The sequence below is a fragment of the Felis catus genome, chromosome B1, assembly GCF_018350175.1.
Source record: "Felis catus isolate Fca126 chromosome B1, F.catus_Fca126_mat1.0, whole genome shotgun sequence".
Taxonomy (NCBI): Eukaryota; Metazoa; Chordata; class Mammalia; order Carnivora; family Felidae; genus Felis; species Felis catus.
In genome coordinates this window covers 43,830,360-43,849,103 of record NC_058371.1, presented here as the reverse complement: position 1 = coordinate 43,849,103, position 18,744 = coordinate 43,830,360, and the positions used below count along the sequence as shown (strand labels likewise).

Genomic DNA, 18,744 nt, shown 5'->3' with positions numbered 1-18,744 from the left:
TTGTAATCAATGTAGTAATGAGGACGCTATTGAAGGACGCTATTTGGGGTTAAGAAGCTGAAGCCCAAACATATTAAATGTAACTTCTTCCCCCCCTCAGGGACTGTTGGAGTCATCTGTGGAGAAGGCCCCCGTGTCTGTGGCCTGTGGAGGGGAGAGCCCCTTGGATGGCATCTGCCTCAGCGAATCCGATAAGACAGCTGTGCTCACCCTCATAAGAGAAGAGGTAAAGGCCCTCATGTTCTGTCCACTTATCACTCCCATGTCTTTGTCAAGCCCATGTGCCAGCAGGTAGATTCCATCTCTGTTCGGCTTGAGTTATCCCCTCCTGGAAGTTCCTATTTCCTGCAGCTTGTTGAGCTCATATAAAGGGCTCCCTGTAAACTCTGCATTGGTGCTAGAGTCCCGACATTCTGGTGTCCTGGGGACAAAGCCGACAACACTTCTTTATCTTTCAGCCTTTAAGTTTTTTAAATATCAAATTCTGCCGACTCTACCCACATATAAAACTAAATCAGTGCCTTCCTTTGACAGATATGATATGTTCATGCTTAAAAATTTCTTAAATTTGCAATAATATGTCTCTTACTTTCATCCATTCTTTAAACAGTTCAATTCTTTAACTAAACAACTTCAGTTCTGTGTTGAAAATAGATTACTGCTAGGTCTTTCCTGGATGATCTGAAAAAATATGAACGACGCTGTTGCCCAGTTACCACTCTCTCCCATTATATTTCTAGGCTGTATTTTGTATGTTTGGTTTGTGCATCTCTTGTTGATTCCACCTTTTTTTTTTTAAAGAAGGGAATTCCCTTGCTGTAGCAATTTTATTTTCATAATATAATAGGAATAGTTAAGAGCCTCTGATATCAAGGCCTTTTAAAGCTTCAAAAATAGCATTAAGTTGATAAGGAGGGATGTCAGCTGGCCCTGTTGTCAGAACTCGGGAGCAGTGGGTGAGGAGGCCTACCAAAATCTTGTCAATGAGAAAAATGACCCTATCTTCCTCCTGAGAGCGAAACTGTGAGGTGATGCCCTAATGGAGCAGAACAGGCATGTGCCTCGTCACCTCAGGCAGATGGGCTGGCTGCTAGCTTCTTGAGACCCTGATTAAAGGCACAAAATAAAGAATGTACCAAATAGAAAGAAGCATAGAGACGTAGAATAAAAGGACGGCAGTGATGCCCTTCTAAGCTGTGCCTAGGCACACAGAGTTTGAGGTAATGAGTTTAGAGTATTTCTTCCCAGTTAGCAGGGGCACCCCAAATAGGAATATGGGTTCTGGTCTGACAAGCAAGATCCTGCCTATGGTGAGATGGGTGCATCTGGCTAAAGGATTTGAACTTCTGAGCCCCTAGTTGTGACTGCATTCTTATCAAGCAGAGATCTCTATAGGAAGAGAATGTGCTGGTCATGCTAATGCTCTGATTTTTCTTATCCTAAGTAAAATCAGTATTTTGGTTAAGGTGCATCTCTGCCAGGCAGATAGCTCTTCTTTTGGTGTCCTGTCCCAGTCACGGTTCTGGGCATGCAGAGCTGAGAGCAGACCCTGGACCCTGGCAAAATTCACAGAGATTGTGATTATCACTTGGAATCTTCCCTGGGGGATGTTCTGTTCACCCCTACCTTGGTGGCTACATTTCTGCCATCCTGTGTGGCAGAGAGAACATTTTTCCAGGTGCTTGTGAGCATTATACACAGACGTTGAGGTTTTATATTCCTCATGGAGCTCAAATGTCTTGGGATGCACCTGGTTGCGTGTCGTTTTCAGTTTCCAATCTTAAATTCAAACTGTAATAGATTCAGTAAAACCAAGCTCTATTTCTATTATAATTTAGATAATCACTAAGGAAATTGAAGCAAATGAATGGAAGAAAAAATACGAAGAAACCCGACAAGAAGTGTTGGAGATGAGGTTAGACTGGAGGTTTGGGGGAGGGATTGGATACCTTTATGCATTATTAGATTTCATATAAATGAAGTGATGAAAGTATTTGCTTACCACAGAACCTGGTGTTGAGAACTTGAGGGCATTGATATTTGCACTTTAATTTGTGACTGTGGCAGCATCTTTTTATGAGGATTGCTGACCAATTATTCACATACGGTAGCTTCTTGTGGGATGTTGAGAACATTACATGTAAGCAGAACCCACATGATTCTTGTCTTTTGAAAAGACATCAATTTGTGCAAAGATATCCATTTGAACTGAAGAATAAGATTTATCGACATACTCGATTCTGGAGGCATTATAATCTATAACACTTCTCTCAAATTAATTATGCATGATGGCTTCAACTTTCATCACCATCAAATAGATTATAAAAAGCATGTTAACCGGAAACAAAATTGATTGACCTTAAATTGAAATCTTTTTTATTTTTGCTGCTCATTCCCTAGAATGGAGAGTTAGAGGCTGTGAAATAACTGAAGATAGGATCAAAGAAGAAGAAAAAAGCATAATTTCTACATTTGTGTAGTCAGCACTTGAATGATTAAGAGATATTTTAAATATGCCCGCTCTAACTTGTAGCTCTTATATTACTTGTGTTTTGAGCATTTCCTGGGTGTGAGGTCCCATGCCAGGTGTGACGGAGAGGAAGGGACAGCCCCTGCCCTTAGAGAGCTTACGGTAGCCATCATAAAGGACTTGGATGCAGGGTCACAGTGATGGGCACCACCAGTGACAGTAGGGAGGCACACAGGGAAGAGCGCCAGTCCCTGGACAGGGCCGGCAGGGTCAGGGAAACTTTATGGCACTTCACTGAAAAGAAAGGTTAACACGACAGGATGATCTTTAAAGTCTTTGAATAACTGAAATGCTTTTGGAACTAAGACCATAAAATAAAACTTGTGACTGAATTAGAGGGGGCAGGCTGCCCAAAAGGGTAGATTTGTTCATTTGAGCATCATTCAAGTACTTATTTGTTGAAATGTTCATTTGTTAATGTGTTTAATTGTTTGGGGCAGCATTTCAGGAACGTCTATTGAAAAATCTGTTCTGATAATTTTTTTTTTTTTTTTTAAGGAAAATTGTGGCTGAATATGAAAAGACCATTGCTCAAATGATTGGTAAGGACTTTTTTTATGTGTGTGTGTGGTGTGAGCCATAGGTTCCGTGGATGGTTTTCAAATCAGAACACAAGCTCGAACATCACCTAGATCCGGTTGATTCTCACTGTTCGCAGTGGTTGTGTTCTACAGAGTTGCCACAAACACAGCGAATGCTGAATACTGAACCATCGCTTTAGGGAAAGTACAGGGTGAGGTTGCTGCGGGCCTCTGGTCACACCATTTTTGTCAGTACATAACCTTGTCTTATGTATATTTGTTTAAAGACATCTCATTTAAGGTTGACTCGTTACCATTGAACTCCTGGCCCACAGTGCTATCATTCATGCCTGAATGAAGATTATCGGATGAAGGTGTTTTCTCCATAAGGCACATTACAGCCTTAGGAGCACTAAACAGCACTTTGGCCCTCCACTCGGGGGCCATTTTAAACAGCAAAAATCACCAACAGAAAGCACAGAAATGCAGAAAATATCATGGTGTACTAAGTAGACTGAAAAGGACACTTGTTTACAGTAGGAAACAAGAAGGCAGTGTCACCCTGATCAGCCTTGGCTTGGAATGTGCCTGTCAAATGACTTAAATGTTTTGCCACTCTGCGCATGACCGGGAATGCACCACAAGTATTGATTTTGGGTTTGCAAATAAATGTTAGCAAGTGGATGAATTCACAAATACACAGTCCACAAATAATGAAGATAAGCTGTAGTTACGTTCATTTCAGAGGCCAGCAAATGCTTGAATTGTGTGAAAAGCCTCCACCTGGCCCCTAGAGTGTTGATGGCCTAGCCACATCATTAGTGTGCCACCACCCCCCCCCCCCCAGTGGGGTCTTCATTTTGGCTCAGTGTCCTTAACTCTGCCACAAATCATATTTCCCTCATTTAGACCCACTGGTACCTTTTACAAAACAACAGTGGTTGGTTCTCTTATTCCACTGAATTTGGAATAACTGAGTAGCCAATATCAGCAGGACTGACTGCCTAAGTCTTTCTCTACTTAAAGCACTTCTTAAGCACTAAAATGATACTTTTTACAGTTCATATCACCTCATGCCTTCCCAGCATGGGACCTTTGCCATTGCTGTTCCTCTGCTGGAATATTCTCCTGGGTAGCTGCACAGCTCCTGCCCTCCCTCAGCAATTTTGGGTCCCTGTCAAATCTTTCTTCTGAGAGGGGTCACTCTATATGAAAACGGAACCCCCACCTTTCTTGTTCTGCTTTGTTTTTCCCCCCTCAGTTGTCAGCAGCTGTCTCCCCCACTAACCTAAGTCCTCGAGAGGAACTTTGCTATGTCTGCTGCCGGGGCCCCCCACCAAAAATACTGCTTAGCTGACAGAGGGCAGCCGCTAACAATCTGTTGAATGAATATGCCATTACTTTTGATTGTGGTTCACAGAAGATGAACAGAGGACAAATATGACCTCTCAGAAGAGCTTCCAGCAACTGACCATGGAGAAGGAGCAGGCCCTGGCTGACCTTAATTCTGTGGAAAGGTCCCTTTCTGATCTCTTCAGGAGATACGAGAACCTGAAAGGCGTTCTGGAAGGGTTCAAGAAGGTAGCATGTCCTTTTCCTTTTGTCTCTGTAGTAGTGTATTTCCTTGGTAATGGATCTTTAAACATGTATGCCAGAGGTGTGGGTAGCCTTCTAAACGGGGGTTCGGGGCCCATGTATCATTGGTCTTGTACCTTCTGTTCCAGTGAAGCTGGAGATTTTCTTTTCCCTTTTTTCTTTCTGTGGTGGTTCAGGCATCTGGCCCACCGGGTGGCATGTTTTGGTCATTTCCTCTCCTGGGTCAGGCCACAGCCAGAGTGTGGCATGGAGTAGAAGAAGTGTGGAACCTTCAGACCTTAGGAGACTTCCAGAAATTGTTTTGATAATTCCCCAATTTAATATTAGTAGAAGGAAAATTTAGCCCTGAAAAATTCAGGCTACATATTCTAGAAGAAAATAAGTATAATGTTTCAGATTTAGCTTGTAAGTGGGCACGTTCAACTTAGTTGCATATCATCAATAAGATACATTTATAGCAGTGAACATTCTTTATTGTTTCTGTAGGAAAATAAAAATGAGACTGCCTAGTTTCCCTACAATGAGACTCAGAATGCCTCCCTAAACTAGGTTTATCGGTGTCACTGAACCTTACTGTGTTTTGAAAATTTATACGCAAAGAAAGTATCCAGAATTTCTTCAGTAAGAATTACATGTGCCTGTTTTGAATTATCAGAATAGAATTTAAAGGCATTTGAAGTAATGAGGTTTTCTCATTTTAAAAACAAAAATGAAAACTCTGATACATGGGATGTCACTAGTTGAAGAAAGATGAAATGACCAGTTTTTTTTATTTTAAATTGTCACTTTGGAACAGAATGAAGAAGCCTTGAAAAAGTGTGCTCAGGATTATTTAGCCAGAGTTAAACAAGAGGAACAGCGATATCAGGCCCTGAAAATCCACGCGGAGGAAAAACTAGACAAGTGAGAGCTCGCAATGAGATCTGTTTCATGTTTTGTGATGTTGTGGGGAGATTGAGAAAGGCCAAAAAAACCACCCAATGTTGTTTTGCAACCCTAGGTTGCATTGGTGTGTGTGTGTATGTTTTATTATTTAATTTTTTGAATAGTATCTTCACATTAAACATTAAAAAGAATAGAATAGAGATCTATAGGATCTCTCTCCCACCCTTTCCCTTGTCCCTGGCTCCCCCGCTTTCCTTACCCAGGTGATCAGTTTTTGGTTCCTTCCATCCCCTCAGATAAACTTTTTCCCTTCTTCTCCCCTGTCCTAGCTAACAGCTCCATCACACCACATGATCACCTTTTTTTTTTTTTTTTTTATGTGATGAGAATCTCCTTTTTTATACAGATAACAGCATACTTTGCATTGTTCATTTAGTGCTATATTTTGGAAACCTTTCCATGTCAATCCATGAAGAGCTTCTGTATTTTTCTTAGCCTCCATATGGTGTTCCAGTGTTGCAATGTGTCATTTATTTAACCAGCCCCCTCCTTCCGGACACTCAGGGTACTTGCCATCCACTGTGAACAGTGCTGCAGTAGGTGACCTGGTATGGTTCTCACTTGGCGTGCATGTGAGTTATCTATATGCTAGAAAAAGGATTGCTGGGCCAAAGAACATACAGGCTTATCATTATGATAAAAAGTGTCAAATTGCCCTCACCTGATTTTCATCCATTTATCCCTAGGCTAGGTGTGCGAGCATCTCTTGTCCTTATGGCTTTGCCCACAGATCAAATTTTTGGTTTTCTGTAAACCCAGTAGATACAAGATAGTATTTCAGTTTAGTTGGGGATTTCTTTTTTTGATAAGCAAATGGAGCATTTATTCAATGTAGTTTTGATTGTTGTTTACCTCATGGAATTGAACCTATTTGAGCAGCTATCTGTACGCGTACTATCTGTACCGTGAATGACTATTCTTTGCCTGGTTTTCTATTGTCAGTTTATATATTATTTATCTGTAAATATATTATTATATTTACGTACTAAGGATGCCGGCCTTTTGTGATATGAGTCTTGAATATTTTTTCTAGTTTGTCTTTTGGCTTCTGGTGTTTTTTGATATGCAGAAGTCTGTTTGTTTTTATGTAGTGAAATTTATCAGTCCTTTTATGGCTTCTGGATTTTCTGTCATGGTAACAAAGATCTTCTCTGCTCTGAATATAAAATATTCTCCCATGTTTTCATTCTAGTACTTTTATGGCTTCATTTTTTTAATCCTTAAATCCAACACGTTTGGAATTTATCCTGGGGAACAGTCTGAAGAATGCATCCAACTTTATTTTTTAACTAAAAAGTAATACTTGTACGTTTTGCTGTCTATCTTCATATTTGTAAAACGTTTTAAGTTCCCCTCTCTCATTCCCACCCCCAGAGATACTACTATTAAAGGTTTATTAACAGAAGCACCTGGATGGCTCAGTTGGTTGAGCATCTGACTCTTGATTTTGGCTTGGGTCATGATCTCACAGTCATGGGATTGAGCCCCGCATCAGGCTCCATGCTAAGCGTGGAGCCTGCTTAAGATTCTCACTCCCTCGGGGTGTAAGGTGACTCGGTGGTTAGGTGTCTGACTCAGTTTGTGGCTCAGGTCATTATCTCACGGTTCTTGGGTTCAAGCCCCATGACAGGCTCTGCGCTGGCAGCATTGAGCCTGCTTAGGATTCCCTGTCTACCTTTTTCTGCCCCTTTCCCTGTTGGCTGTTTCTGTCTCTCTCAAATAAATTAAAAAAAGATTCTCTCTCCTTCTGTCCCCCTCCCCGGCTGGTGCATGTGGGGATGCTGTCTCAAAAAAAAAGAAAAAGCTTTATTGTGTATCCTTCCAGTTTTTTCTTGACACCTTTATAAATACTACCCAACATGGCTTTGGACTTTTTTAAAAATAACATCGGAGTCATAGGATACAAATTTCCTTTTTCACTTAATAGTATATATGGCCCTTCTCCATGTCAGAACATCTAGCTCAGTCCAATTATTTGTGTTAGGTTGTAGGACTATTCCATTCCTTACTGATGGGCATTTAGATAGTTGCACAGTTTTTCAGTCATAAACACTGCTGCAGTGAACATCCTTATCCACAATCATTGTGCAACATGGAAGTATTGCTGTGGATACTTAAGTATTGCTGTGGATACGTAATGTAAGGGAGTTGCTGGGTCAGAAGGCATATGCATTTTATTTTATTTATTTATTTTTAAAATGTTTATTCATTTTGAGAGAGAGGGAGAGAGAATTGCAAACAGGCTCTACACTATCAGTGCAGACCCCAGTGTGGGATCTCAAACTCACAAACTGTGAGATCATGACTTGAGCCAAAATTAAGAGTTGGATGCTCAACTGACTGAGCCACCCAGGCACCCCAGGTGTATGCATTTTGAATCCTAATAGTTACAGCCATCTCACTCTCCGTGAAGACGGTGCCAGTTTTCACTTCCTCCGTCAGTTTGTGAGTCTGTTTCTTGCATCTCGACCATAATGGGATAAGATCATCCTAGTTAATATTTGCCAATCTGATAAATTTTTAAAGTTTATCATTTAAATTTGCATGCCTCTACTAATGAGTTTTTAGCATCCTTTCATCAATTAATTGGCCATTTATCAATTGACATTTGTAGTTTTAGAATTTTCTTTTGTATCTCATTAATAAAGTCACTTTTAGTTCTAGTGTCCTAGATGTCAGTGGTTAGCATCCTGACTCTTTGGCTGTGATAATCCCACAGATGACCCTGCCTGCTATTGGGTTAAAAAACAAATATAAGATTGCTGCACAAAGTGTCACATGATTCCATTTTCTAGTGACATGTGAATTTTGAAGTCACTGTGGCCTATGAGATTAATTCTACCACTGGTTTGCACCTTGGAAATTTCCTTAGCAGTTGTGTATCCACTGAAGTTTTATAAATTTAAATGGAATGATTTGGGTCACCAGTTTTTCTCTTATCATGAAGCCCTGTTATTCTGTGTCTCACAGATGTCAGCAGTCTTGACTCCTTAGCTGTGACCTATAACTAACCATGAGCTTTTTGTCCCTTTACTCCACAAACAAAACACCACAAACAGAGCCAATGAGGAGATTGCTCAGGTTCGAACAAAAGCGAAGGCCGAGAGCGCGGCTCTCCACGCTGGACTCCGGAAGGAGCAGATGAAGGTGGAGTCCCTGGAAAGAGCCCTTCAGCAGAAGGTACACAGAGGGGTGTGGGGTGACGACCTGTGAGATACATGGTTTTCCTCTGTGGCCGTGGCTGGCTTGTGGTGGATTTGGATGAAAGAGAAGCCTCGTGTTTTTGCCCAGAGTCAAACTTTGATCCAGCTGCTCTGGGAACTGATTCAGGTGGACACGAACAAGGCAGACCATGAACTCCCAAGCCTCTGAGTAGGAGCCATCCCCAGGCAGGATGCAGAGAGGAAGTTGCATTAACTAAAGGGGACAAGACACTTCTTAGGTTCCGAGGTTACCTTTTTTCTTTTTGTTTTTTATGTAATATATGAAGCCATCTTCCCCCTTGATTGCAGCTTTATCCTCCTGGGGACATTGGCAACATCTGGAGGTGGATTTAGTTGTCATGACTGGGAGATGCTACTGGCGTCTCATGGGTAGAGGCCAGAAGTGCTACTACACATCTAACAGTGCACAGGACAGTCCCTACAACAAAGACTGACCCGGCCCAAAATGCCGGTGGTGCCGCAGTTGAGAAATTCTGCTGTAGGTAAATAAAAATCAGGTCCCTATTTCTCGCTACTCTGTGATTCTTAGACTTCATTTTTTGTGTGTGCCTCTAGTGTTTTTCTTCCTGTGTCTCCAGTTATGTGCTCACGTGTATGGCATCCCTTCAGCTAGGCCAAGGGTTTCGATCTTGAGGTCTGCTAACCCCTAGACAGTGTTCCCTGGGATTACTCAGACTCCAGAATACTTGTGTTTTTACCAAGTATCACAGGTAATTCCCATGATAACAAGAGAATTGGGGAACTGAGACGATTATGGGCAAGCTGCAGAGGGCCGGTGGTCACCCTCATCCCTTACTCAACTGAAGCATGACTTTATGAACACGACACGAACATTTTTCAGGGGACAAGGTTCCCTTTCTTTAAAGGGTCTCTGACATAGGAAAGTTACCAACCACTGAGTCAGGATGTCTAGGCAAAGTGTGGCCAGTCTTGGGACTATTTGGGTGTAGAAAAGTGTGGCCAGTCTTGGGACTATTTGGGTGTAATTGCCTTGATCTCAGGATGCAAAGTGGCCTACATCACCATGTCATTTGTCTTTCAGAACCAAGAAATAGAAGAACTAACGAAAATCTGCGATGAGCTGATTGCGAAGTTGGGAAAGACTGACTGAGTCTCCCCCTCGTTAGCTCAGCAGGTCTGCATTTGGCTGCTTCTCTCTTAACCACAGTTATCTTGCCTTATCCAGGAAAAATTGCCCCTTTGCAGAGAAAAAAAAAAAAAAAAAAAACTTTAAAAAAAAGCACATGCCTACTGCTGCCTGTCCCGCTTTGCTGCCGACACAACAGCCCTGGAAGGATCCCTGGAGTATCGCACAGGCCCGGAAGGAGGGGCGTCTGACCACGGTCCGCTGACAGGTTCAGTCAGACGGGCTGCTAAGTTTAGGGTCATGATTTCTCGATCATCTTTAGTCCATTTAAAAGTCTTCTTTTCTTTTCCAAGCTCGTTAAATTTGGGATTTTGTGCCTACTACTTGGGCTCATCTCTGTCCACCACTGTCTAAGTTTTTTGGTGACCTATTTATTTCATCTTTGAAATTTAATGTTCAACATTAGTGGTTTTATTTGGGGAAATAATTTGGCCTATTGTTATTTCTGGTTTATAAGCAAGAAGGGACTCTGAGTACCCGTTTATACACGTACATGCACACACACGTTTACATATGCTGCTCTTTTTTCTCTGAAGCATAGTCAAATAAGAGCTTCTCCACAGAAGACCATATTTCCATAAATGTATAACCCTATCCTGAAATAGAATTGTGGCCTAGAGTGCCAACCTCAGAATTTAGGGAATGGTAGGTATAAAGACCCCAGACTCAGGTTTTACATCTGGGGGAGACTTTTTGCCAGTGTTTCATTGTCCTGGTGTTGGGACCCTCCTTGGCCTTGACAGGTGCGGCCCCTTTGGGGTCAGTCCTCAGACCACACGGCAAGTGGCCCTGGCAGGCAGGAATCCCTCAAAGCTGGGGTTTGGCGAGTTGGTCCCAAAGCAGTTCAGTCACCTCTGCTTCTGTTTGTTGCTTCAAAATCAACATTTACTCTTTATTTATCATCTTGCTATTTGAAATATACAAAGAAAATCTACTTGTAAAAAAAGAAAAAAGGCTTAGGTGATCTTCTTTAGTGAAAAAGTAACTGTAGCCGCGGTAGCAGTTAGAAGGTGAAGAAGCAGTTTTTCACAAGTGTGTTGTGTTGTTCTTCAAAAAAAATTTTAAGGCAAAAAAATCCTTTCAAACTTAGATGGTAGAATTTTTAACAAAACAGGCTATAAAAATCATGTGAACCACTCCAAAAATCACGTTGGGGATATTGTTGAACAAAGTGCATTGAGTCCCAGAGCAGAGGAGTGCGGGAGCAGAGCTGCACTCAAAACCAAACTCCTCAAGCTCTTCCTGCACTTGGGTCACGGAGTGGGGGCCTTTAAACCCAAGATGGAAATTTTCCCCGTGATGCCGGTGAACTCCCCTCCATGTGGTAGGCAAAACCAAATCCATGCAGTGTTTTAAAGCACTCTTGTTGTCTTAATCTTACACTCTCTTCACGGTGATACGCACTCTATTCCGTACAAGTAAGTTTTCGTACCTTTCTTGTAAAACTCTTGCATGATCCAACTTCCGCAACAAATTGTGCCTCGTGGAGAACCTCTATAGATCTTTGAACATGCATTTTTTCTTTAGCCGTGTACTGTTCACATGGGTGCAATCTTCAGCCCCAGGGAGGTCAGTAGTGTCCTTTAAAGCTAGAAGTCACGTCTTACTGATATGCATTTATCGTAATTGGTGCTTAGGCTGTATTCTAAAGCCTATTGTCTTAATATTTTGTACAAAACAAGAACAGCAGAAATGATCTGTGGTTGGAGAAGTGACTTGACAATCACGTGGGCTTTGAAAGCAGTTCCATGTGGTCTCTGCACACGGTCATAGTGCCCATGGACTGCTCGTGTCTCCAGTTGCTGGAACTGGTTTCTGCTGCCAGTCCTCTGCTCCTAGGGAAATTAACTGTGCATTTTGCAGAAAGGAACGTTACTAAACCTTTTTACTGCTGTGTTTTGGTGAGACAGCCATGTTTATTTGTTTTGTATTGACCTGTTTTAAGCACGAAAGGCTTATAGTGGTCTCCATTCTAAATCCATGGTCCTCCATTTAGGCTTCATGTGCATATTTAAAAAGTAGCTGTGTGTGAAAACCAAGGTGACGACAATCCTTCCCTAGCATGCTGGTGGAAGAGACCCTGTAAAGAAACCCCGGTGGGTGAAGTTGCTGCACAAGGATTACGAAAGGCCCTGGTCAAGTAACTTTTGCCACTGGCCTCTCGGCCACAGCCAGTACAAGGGAATGTTCTTCCTTCTCATTTAATAGATGGATATTCTCCAACAAGAATAAAAATGGAGCTGGCAAATCAAGAGAATATCCTGGGCTGAAAGAAGTTATGTTTGTTTCTCTTTAAAAATAAGCAAAAGCAAAAAAAAACCTTTCAAAATTTTGGAGAGTAAGAGTTTAGCCTAGAGCTTTGCTTCAAAGCATGTGAGGGCCATTACTTGTTGGGTAGGAGGTAGTAAATCCTGTCACAAGAGTGGGAAGCAGAGGTGAAGGGAAGCTGCTGTCCCAGATAGCTTTAGGAGTACTAGGTGATCGACCTTGTTGAGACTCTGGACCCAGAGCCATTTCTTGTTTTTGACTTTGCCAAAATGTGGATAGATAGTCTTTATCTAGAAGCATTTTAACGGGAAGATTTAGTGTAAGACAGACCAGTTTGTCACTTGGTTGGCTAGTCAGTTACAGTCAGACCTCCTGAGATTTACTTTATTTGGAGAACCTCCTGGAAGCCAGTGACCTGCCCAAACCTTTTGTTCTGGAAATATTGAGAAGCCCAGTTTTCTCACATGGTTTCTAGTTTCTTCAGACCCAGCCCAAATTAGGAAGTGCAGAAGCACATGATAGTGAAAACCTCTGAGGATCTGGCAGCCTTCCAGAATGATACAGAATCCAAGGGGAGATTCGTGTTTCGTCCTGGAGCCTAGCTCAATTTGAATTTGATTTCCAGCCAGTTACCTTTCTACCTGTCCCACACTTTGTACGATCCTCACATAGATACTTAGCTATTTATGAGACAGCCCCGAATTAGCCCTGTTTATAAATGGGGAGCATAAAGTGCCCCAAATGTTCCTGGGCTGATTGAGCAGCCAGAGTAAAGCGCTCATTTTAAGTAAAGGTAACAGGAGGCCCATTGGTGGCTCTACGAGCTCAGAATGGAGTTTTGAAGAGCAAGCATCAGTAAGTCTTGTGTGCTGTGGTTGGAAGTGATTCAGCACATCCTTTTTTAGTGGAGTAAAAGCTCTAACGCTCCCTTTAATTTCCTTTGGTTCTTCACTACGACTGGCAGCCATGGCCTGAATTACACGTGACTGCTGCCCCTGTAGTCTTTCTGTGACCGTGCGAGCTTGCTCTTGGACTTGGGGTTCTTACTTTAGCCTCTTGTTGGGAAGAGAGAAACTGGGTGTTGAAAGATTAAATGTTTCAGGCAAAGGATTTTAAAGTAAAGATGTATATATTCTGAAGAATTTAAAAGATAGCAGATTATTCTTTGCTTATTAAAGAGTAAATATAGTCTGGGAATCCCAGAATGCCAAGCCAAAGGTCTAAGAAGTCATCTTCTGTAAAGATTTTAATAACGTAGTATTTTGAGGAGACTTCTGTCCAAAAAGGTTTGACTGGCCTCCAGATTCCAGTGGTTTTATGAAGAGCAGTGTATCATTGAAACCTTGGTCTCCCACACAGTAAAGGTAAAAAGAACTGATACACTAGACAACTTCTCTCTGAGGGTCTCCTCTGGAAGGTACTGTAACGGCAGCATTTCCAGTGAAGACCCACTCCCTTGTGCCCAGAGCTAGCATTCTGGAGACTAAAGATTGCACTTTCCGTAGTTCTTCGTCCAAATGCGATCCCATTTCTGTGCCTCTTAGCATGCAGTTAGATTTGGACAAACAAGATTCCTAAGGAATGACTTTATTAACTATAATATGGTTACAGCTATTACATATAGATATATAGGTATATAGATCCTGGTTATAGTTCTAATATGGAGATGGCCCACGTGATGCCAGCCTGTGGCAGTCTGAATAATGCTTTAACCCATCTGGAGGAGGCCAGGCACAGCTGAGGTGTGGCTTGAACCTTCCCTGTATCCACTCTTCACTCTAGGGCCGTGAAGGTGTCACTTTGTCCCCCTCTGCCTTTTAGTGGTACCTGAAATACACAAGGTCTGCCCCAGTCACATTGTTAAACCGATGCTCTGTGAAGAACTTCCACGTGGACATATGAAGATTTGAACTCCTGACCCCACCCCCTGTCCAGATACAGGGCACCCTGCGTTCCCAACCACCCCGCAGCTTCTTCCCAGCCCCTTCTCACGCCCGGGGACAGGATCCAGGCCTTCCTTTATAAACCTCCCAGGTAGCAGTAAGCTTGTCGGTGTCGCCATTAGCAAGCGTGTGTTTGCCAGTAGATGCCCATTTGTACTCACGTGCCAACAAGTACATGTCAGCTGCCCATCTGCTTCCGCTACGCCCCCTCGGGTGCCGGGAAGTGTGTGAGGAACCTCTCGTCGGGAGGCGTGAACGCTGCACTGACTACTGCTGTCAGGATCGTGTCGTGTGGAATAATCATCTACATAAATTTTATATGCACAGTACTTCCCCTTTTATATGTCAGGTAAATATTTGTAAAAGTTATACTCACACAAATGAAATGATTATAATGATTACTAATATATTTTTTCCATGTTTCATTGCCTGAATAAAAACTGTTTACCACTGTTAGAGCTGGGTGTGTGAATGTTTTTCCCCCGGTTATAAGTCATTTTCTCCCCGAGCGTGAACATTTCTGACAGCCTTGCTTTTTTAAGAGCTCCATATTTCAGTCTAAAAATAGACAAGATGACATTTTCACTACACTCATTTCGTGAAATTTTATGCATTTGGTGGGGTGTGTAATTAAAACAAACAAACTTTGGAATTCAGACCTTGCCGTATAAATTTCCATGCCTTCGCATCTGTGCAAACAGAGTTTTTAATTGAGTGCTGCTTGGTTTTGCTTAGAGACTGCCTGCCGGCCCTGGCATTTTTCAAGTCCTATGTACCGAAGTCAACTCAGCTCTCTGACTCCTCGGAGGACACAGGATAAAGCCAGAACTGCGCAAACGTTGCAGGAGAGCCCACAGGAAATAGTGGACGTTTTAGGTTTCTTCTAGGTTAACACCAGGAAAAACTTTTTCAGTACTGGCCAGGCCGCTCTCTGCTTACAGGGGTAGGGGGACTGGGCAGGACATCTCATGAGTTTGATTGCTGGAGAAGATCAATGAAAAGGCTGCTTACGGCTGCACTTCACAACCTGGTGGGGAATCACTGCGAAGGGTCAGAACACTGTCACTTTCTTACCGTGGGCCGCATCCAACACATCACAGCCTATGAAGTTCCTTCTTAAAAGGAAGGTTTCCCACTAGTGTGCTCCTGAACCGGCAGGAGGCGGCACTGGCTTTCGCTAAGTGCTGGTGACAGTAGAAATCTCATCATTTTCTAAGAATTCTTGGGAAGAATAAGATGAAAATTACCTTTCTGCTCTTACAGAATTTTATTCTTAGGTAACATCAGACCAAAAGTTGTTTTCACACTTTTGCAAATAGGGGGATCATGGGATCATTTTAGTGAGTGACAATCCATATTTTCGTAAGAGAATCCACGACAGGAAGTAAGGAATCGCACCAGGGTAAGTAGTGTTTCATGAAATCTGTTTCAGAAGTGTGTGTGTACTAGGTCATGACGAAAAACTAATTTCTTGCTATGGCTGGTGGTCGAAGTATAAAAAAACAGTCTACCGACTTAAGTCCTTTTGCATTTATAGAAACAGGCCTGGGGAGAAATGTGGTCAAGATTGTGCAGCACTCAAAATGGGCAACAATATTGTCACTTCGTCCTTTTCAAGCTCTTTAAATACAAGACCTCTCATGTTTGGATAATGTAGGCATTTTCTAAGTTTATAGGTATATGAGGACCAAACAAAATGCCTCTTTTCTGCATGCATTTACCAAATAAGTATTTACCAAATAAATACTTCCTGCCTCTGCAGAGTTCAAAGTGAACCGCGCAAAGTTTCCACGGCTGGTTGGCAAAAGAGAAGTTGTTTTCACATTTGACTGAAAGTTCACTGAAATATAAGTGATATGCCGATTAAAATTTCTTTCCCAGCAGAAAGCCATTCCTAATCTACATTTCTTTGCCCGGCTGTGACTTGTAGGTTATCTTATCTAAGGTGCCCGAGGATGGGGACACAATGGTGCTTACAGATAAATCTAACCCCCCAAAACAGGACAAGAGGGCATGGAACTCTTACGTGCTGTGGCAAGCACCAAGTGCTGAAGGAGTCTGGGAGGAGAGACAATGTATCGGGAAGGACACACAAATCGTGTGGAGCACCAGGCCATGTAGACCAACACTTGGCTCAGACTGGCTTTAGATCCAGCCTCTCCCTTATGTCACCTACCTGAGCTTCAGTTTTCCTAACTAGGGATAATGGGTTGCCACCTCCCGAAGAGGAGGTGAGGACTCTGTAGGAATGCACACATAGTGCCTGGCCCTTGGGTCCTTAAGGGATAGTGATCATTATCACCTAACACTTGGAGTCGATGAACATTTCCAATGGAGACTCCCCCCCCTTAGAGCCAAATGATTTTGCTATGAGACATCTCTAACAAGGCTTCAGAAACTTCAGTTACCTAACTTTGTTCTTTTATTTGAGGTTAATAGGAAGTAGAAGTGTGGAGGATTCGCCGAAGACACATCCCAGAGTTGGGGTGATTGAGCAATGAAATGGGAATGGAAGCCGCTGTTGGTACCACAGACTGTTCCAAGCCCCCTCCCATGCCCCCCCCACACACACCTGTACCAGCTGTGAAATGATAGATCTCTGATCTCTAGTTTTCCTTCAGCAGAATATGTGGGTCTTCGTGGGAATATATATTATTCAAGAACAGACCAAAGATAGAATTCAGTTAGCAATTTCACTTTTCAGCTAATTTAAAGGAAAAGATAAATGACATCTGAGTCCTCTGTGCACCAGATAGGTGCCTTTACAAACATGTCACATCAACAATTCCATGCCGGTGGAATTTTTTTTTTAACCGATGGGGAAAATGAGGTTAAAGAACACTGGCCACGAAGGAGTTAACTGGAAGGTGGAGTTGGCATGGGAACCCAGGTCTCTGATCTCAAATCCCATCCTCAAGGCCAACTCCATGTTGGGGGACACTTTGGAACGTACCCTTCAAGAGTGCAGAGGATGACCTCGTCCTTTCCTTATCTCAAGTGGGAATATTTCAGCTGATGTCAGAGAAGCTGTTGCATAGTGTCCCCACAATTCAAGAGTGTGAGAACGTGAAACCTAGTCAGAGATGAATAATTGGTTACTGTATTGAAAGGCACTGTTACGGGAAAACGGAACTCCAGTTCTACCTCTCGGGCATCCTGGCTTTGCAGAAAGAGCTTGGCACGGGAGACGGAGCCATGGGTCCTAGTCCCGGTTTTTGTCAACTGCATTGAGTCAGGCCTAAACCCCCTCCTTTGGACTGAGAATGCTAGCAGGTCCCTTCCTCTGATTTCTGATTTCACAGGTCTGCCCAAAGTGCTGACTAGAAGGCAAAAGGTCCCGGTTTCCCTTTCAAAAGCGTTCTGGAAAGGCCTGTCTTCAGATGTACGGACAATAGTGGACTTGCCACAAGATGGTGGGTCCCAGGGGCTGTTTTCAGCGTCCACTGTGGCCGCAGCGTTCAGAGAGGTGAGCGCCAGCCCACATCACACAGGAAGGGAAAAGGCCTGGGCCCAAGTCCCAAGCCAACATCCAGGTTTGTGCTCATTTTCTCAGGCCAACTGCTCCAATCTAGGCCTCGGTTTTGTCCGCAGGATGAGGTCGGGTTTTATCCTCCAAGCATCTCCCAAAAGTGTATTACAGCCACTGTCCCCATCACGCCCATGACTCAAGCTGACCTGTGCTGAACAGTTCCAGGGCACCATGCCCACGGACTCAGGCGTTGGGTTGTGCACCCTGTGGAGACAGCCAGCCTGTATCATCTTGCCTTTCTGAGAAAAATTCCATTGCCAAAATGTGTTGAGTTCTCAAGATGTGCAAACTCATAATCACAAGTATTCAACCGTAAGACATTCTATAAACGTAGGAATTTTTTGTTCCAGACATCAAAAATGACAGCGCAGTTGGCTAATTTGATGTATTCAGGCATAGTCACCATATTTTACAAAAATCTTAAGAGTCCAGACAGACCAGTTCAGACCTCAAGGTGCTGCGCAATGAAGAACGTACCTGAGATTCCACCGGAAGGGTGGCATTTACTGTAATTTGTCATTTATAAAGTTCTGGTTTTTCCAGACACATTTTTTTCCTTTGCCCTTTCAATTGATCTTTGTAACATTACTAGCTTTCGGCAAAAAAATAAGAGGTCTAAAATAGCCTATTTCCTGCAGCAGCTTCCAGTGCAAATGTGTATGAATGGTCACTAGGGGGCTCCACTCCAACTGCGAGTCAAAACCCATTTGGGAGGATGTGAAATAGAAACCAGAAAAGAATGCTCGTTGTAAGAATGAACAGTGAAGGGAAGCACCGAGCTGTGGAACTTGTATTTCACCTACACATAGGTGCACTGGCTTGCAATTTTAAATGACTTAGTTTGATGGTCTGAAAAGTTAAAACAACAAAACCAAACCAAACCAAAGACAACTTGAAATTTTGAAAGCCACTAACTGCAGGTTATGGGGAAGGGGGGTTGTGGAATCAGTCACGTGTTTTGTGGGAGCAAAAAAGAACTTACAACTGCAATGTCCATCTCCTAAAAGTAAGCTACAGGGTTAGAACACTCAGTAACCAACA

The 18,744-nt window shown here is 42.8% G+C and overlaps 1 protein-coding gene across 15 annotated transcripts in view; it reads left to right on the top strand.

Moving 5' to 3' along the window:
* TACC1 (transforming acidic coiled-coil containing protein 1) overlaps positions 1-14,630 on the top strand; it is a 120,524-nt gene extending 105,894 nt beyond the window's left edge. For 14 of the 15 annotated variants that reach the window (XM_019828544.3, XM_023252585.2, XM_023252590.2 and 11 more), the window contains 7 exons: positions 101-226; positions 1,839-1,915; positions 3,029-3,072; positions 4,472-4,632; positions 5,444-5,550; positions 8,652-8,772; positions 9,859-14,630. In XM_019828544.3, coding sequence (XP_019684103.1) covers positions 101-226; positions 1,839-1,915; positions 3,029-3,072; positions 4,472-4,632; positions 5,444-5,550; positions 8,652-8,772; positions 9,859-9,927 — 705 coding nt within the window. In that variant the 3' untranslated portion in view covers positions 9,928-14,630. Of the gene's footprint in view, positions 1-100; positions 227-1,838; positions 1,916-3,028; positions 3,073-4,471; positions 4,633-5,443; positions 5,551-8,651; positions 8,773-9,104; positions 9,331-9,858 lie in introns of those variants that run through there. The other variant, XM_019828545.3, reaches the window with a different exon arrangement.
* The last annotated feature ends 4,114 nt before the right edge of the window (positions 14,631-18,744 follow it).